General features: G+C 39.1%; 1 protein-coding gene across 1 annotated transcript in view; it reads left to right on the forward strand.

Annotated features, from left to right (window-relative positions):
• Window positions 1-30: 30 nt before the first annotated feature.
• Window positions 31-8,996, forward strand: part of N4BP1 (NEDD4 binding protein 1) — a 17,534-nt gene continuing 8,568 nt past the window's right edge. Inside the window, exons 1-2 of the mRNA XM_010174311.1 lie at window positions 31-135; window positions 2,518-4,289. Coding sequence (XP_010172613.1) covers window positions 31-135; window positions 2,518-4,289 — 1,877 coding nt within the window. The remainder of the gene's footprint in view (window positions 136-2,517; window positions 4,290-8,996) is intronic.

Consider the following 8,996-nt stretch of genomic DNA (forward strand, 5'->3'; position numbering starts at 1 on the left):
TACGGGGGTACGGGGGGCCGGGGGCAGGGCATGGGGCGGCGCCTGGTTGTGTCGTTGGGGCCTCGGTCACCCGGACGGAGACCGGGGCCGTGTTTGCATACGGGAGGGCCCCTGGGCCGGGGCCGCTGCGTGCGGGTAGGAGGAAGAAGGGGTGGGGAAGGAGTCAGTGCCGCACGAGGAAACAGAAACGGGCCTGCCTTGGCAAAAGGCGTGTTCAGGGTGTCTCCGGTGGTGTTGACATAAGCGTAGAGAATGAGGAGAAACAATTCAGCCGAGAAGAGCAAAGTTCATGGGTGCCGCAGAGCGGTAGGGCCGGCACAGGGACACACCGCTGCCCTCCGACCCTGCCTGCCGCAGGGGCTCTGCCGCTTGTACCAGCGGGAGAAGTTTGGTTTTAAAACGCGATTAAAATGTGTCGCTCTCCTGTTTCTTCCCGAAGTCAAGAAATTCTAAAGAGTTGGCTGGGTGTTGCAGTGTTTCACAGTTGCTTTACAGACTTGACTTATCCTGTGGTATTTAGTAGTTTATTAGTAAAGGTCTCACTTACAGCTTAACAGAGCTAGTATTTCCTTAGTATAAAAGTTGGCAGATGCCGACAGCTTGCTTTTTAACCGAACACTAAACACGTTGAAAGAGAGAGCTGTCAAGGCTGTGTGTGTCTGACTGTGACACTAGTTGCTGTGATATGTCTTCACAGAATTATTTTGTCAGCTCTCTTGTACAACCAACCCTTGGGGGGGCTCAGCAGTAATGATGAAATTAATATTACTCATAGTGAACCTGGCAGCTATTGCTGTTGGAACCATGTGATGAGAATGGTAGTGTGAGTACTAGCTAGGCTGGAGGTAGCTTTCAAAACTAAAATCTCGATATGTGGGTGTTTGTGTCTGTCTGTTTAAATATACAAAAGTATTAGTGGGGTTCCTTAGCATATATTTATTTCATGACTTAATTCACAGACTTGGCAGAGCAAAAACTTGATTCCTTAACTGTGTAATGCATAAGACTTATCTCAACATTAATAGTATTTTCCTTATTTTTTTGCCTTATCTGATTTTGATTTATTTGATTTGACTTTTTTGACTTAATTTGATTTTGACTCTAAACCAATTTGCTTGTGTATTTGGGCTCAGAGACTCTAGCAGCTGTTACAGGTAGCATAAACAGCTATTCTTCTCTAGGCAGCCGCAGTACAACTTCCTTTTTTTTTTTTTTTTTCAAGAAAATTAAAGCCTGAAACAAATGGCACAAGATTGCCATTTTTTAATTGCTGCTTTTCCTAATAACACACAAAATGTTTTCTACTCCAAATACTTTAAAGGGTATAGGAGACTTGACTTGCCTTACATGTAGAGCAGTTTTCAGAACCTATCTGGAGAAGGACTCCTCACACTCCTCCCCTGCTCCAGCGTGGGGTCCCTCCCACAGGAGACAGTCCCCCACGAACTCCTCCAACATGAGTCCTTCCCATGGGCTACACGTCTTTAAGAACTGCTCCAGCCTGGGTCCTTTCCATGGGGTGCAGTCCTTCAGGAAGGGACTGCTCCAGCGTGGGTCCCCCACGGGGTCACAAGTCCTGCCAGCAAACCTGCTCCAGTGTGGGCTTCTCTCTCCATGAGTCCTGCCAGGAGCCTGCTCTAGTGTGGGCTTCCCACAGGGTTACAGCCTCCTTTGGGCACCCATCTGCACCGTTGTGGGGAACTCCACAGGCTGCAGGTGGACATCTGCTCCACCACGGATCTCCATGGGCTGCAGGGGTACAGCTCTTTCACCATGGTCTTCACCACAGGCTGCAGGGGAATCTCTGCTCCGGCGCCTGGAGCACCTCCTCCCCCTCCTTGTTCCCTGACCTTGGTGTCTGCGGAACTGTTTTTCTCACATCTTCTCACTCTCTCCCTAGCTGCAATTACGCCAGGTCTCTTTTTCCCCTTCTTAAATGTGTTATCCCAGAGGCGCTACCACCATTGCTGCTTGGCTCGTCCTCGGCCAGCGCGGGTCTGTCTCGCAGCCGGCTGGCATTGGCTGTGTTGGACATGGGGGAAGCTTCTGGCAGCTTCTCATAGAAACAGTTCCTGTAGTCCCCATGGCTACCAAAACCTTGCCACGCAACCAGATACATTAGTGCAAGGCACTTGTTCATGAAGGGTTTGCTCTCTTTGATGAAACAACGGGAGTGGGAAAATAAAACTCTTCTGACTTGTGTTTTAAGCTATTTGAGCTACAACTTAAATACTCTGCTACTATCAGTTTCAAGTAAATTTATTTATAAACAGTAAGATATAAAATAAAGTTAGCCTTCTGTGAGATCTATTTAAAAATAATTTTATTTCTATTTAAAAATCAGATATCTGTTTTTAATCTCTGTTATCTTGTTTACTGGCAGTATTTACTCTCTCACATTTCTTATGCCAAGTTGGCTTTATTTTCTAATGTACTTGGTCATTACTGATCTAACCAAAACTAACTATGTATTAGTTTTTCACAAATACTCACTCTGATATCTTTTTCTCCTTCTAGGAGTATATTAAGGGACTCTGTGAACCTGAACTAGAAGAAAAGGAGTCCTACCCAAAGGACATGCACTGCATATTTGTTGGTGCACAGAGCCTCTTTCTCAACAGTCTTATTCAGGATACTTGTGCTGATATAACAGTCCTGGAAATAGGATTGCTCAGTATTAAAGGGGGTGCAGAAGCTGTTGTTATGGCTCAAAGCCATATTCAGCAGTTTGTGAAGCTTTTTGAGAATAATGAAAGCTTATTAAGTGACAATGAATCAGAGATTAAAAAGCAATTCAGACAATTCGTGGAAGCACATGCAGATAAATATACAATGGATTTACTGATTTTGCCTAGCTCATTAAAAAGAGAACTCTTAGCTCTTACGCAAACTGAATGTTGTGAAGTGGAGAGTGGCATCATAGATCTTACAGGTTCTGAAAGCCCAACAGAGCTTTTACAGAACAAAGCCTCCAAAGTAGTCACTACAAATAGAGATGGAAGAGCAGGTGGTGAGGAAGCAAGAAACAACGCTGGGACACCTGTAACTGAGCTTACAAAGCAAATGGACACTGTGTTTTCTGATGCTCCTGAAACAAATTTTGTTCCCATAAACTTTGCACCTGTATTGGAGGCAGCGGTATCTAAAGAAAGGCAGTCATGTAAAAGAAGATCCTCTGATGATGAGGAAAGGCTACCTAAAAAGCAGTTCTCTTTGGAAAATGATCAGGAAGTGAAATCTGCCTCACACAGTAATCCTTCAGACAGGGATGCAGTTATTGATCTGCTTTCGGATAGCTGCAGTGAATCAGATGATCCTAGTTATTGCCTTAAAGAAGGTGATGATATCAGTGAGGAAATGGAATATAAGATTCTTGTGAACTTTTTCAGAACAATGGGATATTCTCAAAATATTGTAGAAAAAGTTATTGGTATCCTAGGACAATCTGTGGAACCACTAACATTGCTTGAAGAAATTGAAAAGGAAAATTTAAAATTTCAAAAAGAACATGAACAGGCATCTCAAAAGTCTAGAACTATCAACCCTCCTTTAGGGAGCAATGCAAGCAATTCACAAAAGCTAGAAGACAAAGGCATTTCTAGCAATAAAAGTCCACTTAAATCCAGTCATACTTCAAAGGAGACAAAAATTGAGTATCACAAAACAAGAGATTCACCAAGCACGCAAGTTGATGGAGAAGATAAAATGCATATGTTGGTGTGCAAACCCGCTTCTCCTTCCAGTAAAAATTCAGCTATATGCTATAAACAAAGAGACATTTATTGCTCTGGTAAGAGTCACAGTTCAAGGTCCAGTGATACAGAAACTGATGGTGGTGTAACTTTTGGCGCTGTACAAGCTGGAGCTGTAAAAGATGTTGATTTTGTAGCCAGAGGAAGCTCAGATGTGCAGCGTGTCTCAACTAAGACTAAAACTGCAGTTCAGCAAAAATCTGCGGGGCCCTCGACTGTACGGAATAGTCGTCCTGTTTTTGAGGACCAGTTGGGACACTGCAGCTCTTCTCAAGTGAGATCATTCAACCAACGCCTTTCCCAGACCTCACATTCTGAAAATCCTATCCCAGACCAGATATTGTCTTCACAAAGACATCCTTCAAATCCTGACAGAGAGACAGCGGGACCACACAAACGTCATCCTGATCCTTCAGTTACTGGAGTCCAAAGATTTTTGGAATCTCTGAAAAAGCCATACAGACTGGAGTTGAAAAATGAACCTGGGAAACCGTATTTAAAACATATCATTATTGACGGAAGCAATGTTGCAATTTCGTAAGTACTGTTCTTTTCAGCTATCCCTTTATTAAAAGTTGAATGAACTGTCCGATGAGGCAGGGACTAAGGTTGCTGTGGCATCTGTAAAGTTTTTGCTGGATAGCTTTTTGGTGGCCAGCAGTCCATGTACGCAGCAAGCTTTTCCACTGTTGGTAGTGGCTGCGTTGGTAAGTTATGGTAAGGCTTGATAATTAAAAGTTACGTGAGATTGACAGTAGCCATTTTCATTTCCAGTGCATAGCAATTTTGCTAGTTCTTATTCTCCATTTAGTGACAGCATTCATCTTTATGCCTGACTTGTTTGCAGGTACTCTTTGTTGTGATACTGTGCATAGAAGGAAATTTAGAAGTTTTTAACAGGTGTACTGTATGACACTTACTTGAGTACATAAATCCAGCTAGAACAGTGTGGTTGTGGGATATTCTAACATGAAAGAATTCTTGTAGAATTTACTTTTGGTTTAAAAAAAAATTATAGTTGAACAAATGCAAAAACTGGTTAAAACAGAATAAGGAAAATTCTTCGTTTTTACTTAAAAATTGGTTGTCAATTGCAGTATTTTGGAAAATATTTTATGTAAAGCCTTTTAAGATTTAGCTTTCTTGCTCTGATAGAAATTTGCAAATTTGTAAAAATGAGTAGCTCAGATTTACAAAGCCCAAATACTAAAATTATCTGAAAAAAGTTGAACAGAATAGGCAATGAAAACTAAAACTAGATATACGTTAGAGGTAGATGAGATCCTTCTTGATAACAAGATGTTTCAAAAATGAAGTGAATTAATTCCACAGCATTTCTTACTAGGCAATGGTCAAATTTGAAGCCTGATTTGTGCCATTTCAGAGCTACCTACTTTGAATTATCAGTGCTCCAGCTCAATGTAACGCTTCAGTCAGAAGTAATTTCAGTGAGATCTGCTTTGTTGTGAGCAATTTTATGCATGAAACTTAATTTGTTTTGCGTGCACCTAATAAAGAAGTTGAGTTACCGTCAACCTAAGAGTAAAATGTTTTGGTTTTTACTTTTGCTCTTAGTGTCTTGTAATTTTAGAGTGGAGAATCTTATATAGTATAATGTATTTGTCCTTTAACAAAATTACACACTAGTGCTTGGGTCCTATTACTTTTTGCAAATGTAGGCTGTTGAAGATTTTTTTGATGCATTCAGAGCTCCTCTGCTGAACATGCATAAACCCTTCCAAGTACAAAAATCAGTTTTCATTTTGAAACCATGCTACCAGAACCAAAATGGAGTAGGTTAAGCAAAACAGTAGTAATTCTGAGAAAGATCATCTGTATCCCCAGACAGAGTGGGAAAAGGTGACACTATTTAAGTGTTTCTTAAACACTTAAACTATTTTAAAATATGGATTTTAATCTTGGATACTGGAAATCCTGAAAAGCCTCATATCAACTAATATTATCTTGTATTTCGTTGTAACTAATTCTTGAATAGGATATTTTGTAAGAATAGGCTAGTACTACCAGTGATCCCCTTAATTCTGTAGGATGCTCTTATGCTGAGAAAAAAACGTGACTGGTTAAGATACATGTATTGTATGTCTTGTACTTCCAGCTATTAGATGAAAGAGGCTTCCCAAAAGAATGGGATTAAATGCTGTTTAAGGGAAGAAAATAAACTTTTCCATGCGAAAAAAAAATTATAATGTTATGTTCCCCAAGTAAATAATGTAAAGGACGGTCCTAAAATGAATTTAATGTTTCAGACAGTTGACAGCTGGTACAGTTTCCCAGAAGTAACTATATAAACACAGATCTGCATGTGCATGTACACATCGTTGTGTTAATGGGGGGGGTGGGGGGAAACTGGATCTATGCTCCTAGTCTCACAGAAATGGATAAAGATGCCCTTAGATATTGTTCCTTTGTGGTTATGAAAGTTCTACTGTAGCTCCTAAACATTTCACCAGAATTTATGGAATAGTAAAATTTCCTCAATTGTTAAGAGATAATAAATATTTCTCTCTTTTTTTTTTCTCTGTAATACATATGAATTTAGCTCAAGAACAGAAATAATAAATTCTGATGTTATTTTTGTGAAGTGCTAGTAGAACTGTTAATATTATTTTAGCAAAGTGGAGAATCAATCTTAATTTATTCCCTTTATGTGCAGTCCTAGCCTCATGATTTCTATTTCGATACCTTAGTATTTGCTGTTAACTTACAGAGGCTACCAGATGATACCTTGAAACTCCTAGACATCTAGTTCATTCAGAAATATTTCTGCTGATGTTTTAAACTTAGTTATATAAAATATATCTTGCTTTGCCTGTTGTTTTTGTCAGGCCTCTTGGGTATTTGCACGTGTTCCTGCTAGATCACTGTCCTTTCCAATTCAGAACAAAACACACATTTTTAAAGAGGATTAGCTTCGAGTGCAGTTTAAGTAACAAGGACTTAGTAATACAGAAACGTTTGCAGTTAGTTCAGAAAGTCTCTATAGCATAGATGAGGTGTCAAAAGTAAATCTGAGTGACTTCTGTTTATGAGAAGGAATGCCAGAAGATTCCTTAATGTGTAACCTTTCCTACCATTTCCTGATCATTAATTGAAGAAAGTGATAAGTGATAATCATCCTTATAAATTGATTTCCCCAGGTTAAAGGGCACAGAGCTTATAACTGGGAACAGTAAAACTTTTCAGGTCAATCACTGGAGAATTAGTTGAATTAATAGATTAAGATTTTCTGTCATTTTATATTTTTGCTAATTTTAAAGGGGAAGCCTGACATGATCCATAACTCTTGGCACTGCTTTAATTCAAGTACAGTGTTTTGTTACAGGGAATAGTTTTTAAAGCAAACTTATTTCCTTATTGTTCAGACTCTGTTACTTAGAAAATAGTGATATAAAAGTGCAAGTCACAACTGAGTCATAGGTTACCTTGAACTTTTTAAAATGATTTCCCAAATGTGCTTCAGTGGAAGAGAAATGCAAATTGTTGGGGTCGTGTAGAAAATAACAAATACACCACATCCTTTTTTTTTTTTTTTTTTTTTTTTTTCTTTAATATAGAGATTTCTTTTTTAATCTACATATTTCATCCTTGGGCTTTTGTGTCTTTTTTTTTTTTTTTTAAGAATAACAAAATACATCTGAAACCAATGAATTAAAAGCTGGTGAATAAATATCTGCTTATCTCTGATGGCTGCGAAACTACTGTAGACAGTGGTCTTGCTTCTTTTGATTGATCACCCCTATCAGTAAAATAAATCTTTGAGCATGCACCCACAATATATATATATTTTTCAATTATATATATGTATTACTGAAGTTCTAAGATTTCCTTCACACGCCCCAATGGATTGTCTTGCACACGAGCTGGGGTGCAGACACCCCACGTTAGAGTAGGGAACAGTAGCTGGATACCATTGACTTACTGTGTACTTATATACTGTATATATACTGTATACTTATATAACACCTGCTTCCTGCTGCTGAAGCAAATGAAAACTGCTTATGAAAAGCTAAGGTCAGAGAACTGCCTCAAAATAGCAGAACCATCAAGACATTTAAGTGTCCTAATAAATAATCAATGCATGGGGGCCTGGGGATTTTTTAATGTAGGTATTCTGCAGCTTCCTTCTGGCTAAATAAAGCCTTGTTATTTTCTTACATTTTAGAAAGTGAAGAATCGTATTCAATTTTGCTTTGAATTTCAGTTTTACTTCCCAGTACCTTGAGGTTATGGACATGTGCTTCCATGCCTATGTTGGAGGGCTTTTTTTGACCTGAGTGTCATGTGGTTTTGGTTTTGTTGTTGGAGTTTTTTGGGGGTAGGGGGAGGTATTAATACATTGCCCACATGCTTGGACTGAGGCTGAATGGGCTTCCGAATCACTGCTTGCCTTGTGTCTTAAGTCTGGAAGACAGCAAGAAGCTGAAAAACTTTTCCTTTTGACACGTGAAGCCTAGTAAAAGCAGCACGCTGCTACATTAATGCTAGCTGCACTTCCAGTGTGCTTGTTGAATGAGAAAAGCCCAGAGTTTACTCTAACTGCTAACAAGTAGTTTTAACAATTACCTCTTTTTGTGTGCTGAAAACAAGCTTTTCAGGGCAGACTGAGATGTCCAGACAGTTGTCGGATAATTTTAAATTAAATTTTATTAAAATGTAGAAGATACTCAGAATGAAAGAATATTTGGATGGAATTACATCTTGCTAGAATTGTTTGTAAGTAATGATATGTAATTCATTTACTTAGTTACAAAACCAAAGTTTTGATGTTACATATCCTGGAAAGCAACCTGCTGTTTGGTTTTATGAGCAGCTTTGCGCTGCTTATGATCATCTCTTGTTTAAGAAATACCTTTGTTAGGGTATTCACGGGTTTTCTTAAAGAGCTTGGACAGCCAAAACCAGTATTTACAATGGTAATTGGGGAAGAGATGCATGCAGTCTTTGAGATGGATGTCTGGAAAAGACCACCTTGCTGTGGTAGTTCGGTGTCCTTCAGACGTTTACCTAGCTCAAATAATGCATTTTGTATTTCTGTTTGTCTAGTAGTTACATATTTATTCATATTATAGCTCACCTTGATTCTACATGTTATTTTATAAAGTTAAATATATTGCTTCCATGTGCATGCAGTTTTTATTTATGGTCCTACAGAGCACGAGTTTGCGATCATAAAGGACAAATCCGTAGCTGCTCTTCTAGCTTTCAAAGCATTTTAAAACAGCA

This window comes from Antrostomus carolinensis, unplaced genomic scaffold (genome assembly GCF_000700745.2).
Source record: "Antrostomus carolinensis isolate BGI_N321 unplaced genomic scaffold, ASM70074v2 scaffold3288, whole genome shotgun sequence".
NCBI lineage: Eukaryota > Metazoa > Chordata > Aves > Caprimulgiformes > Caprimulgidae > Antrostomus > Antrostomus carolinensis.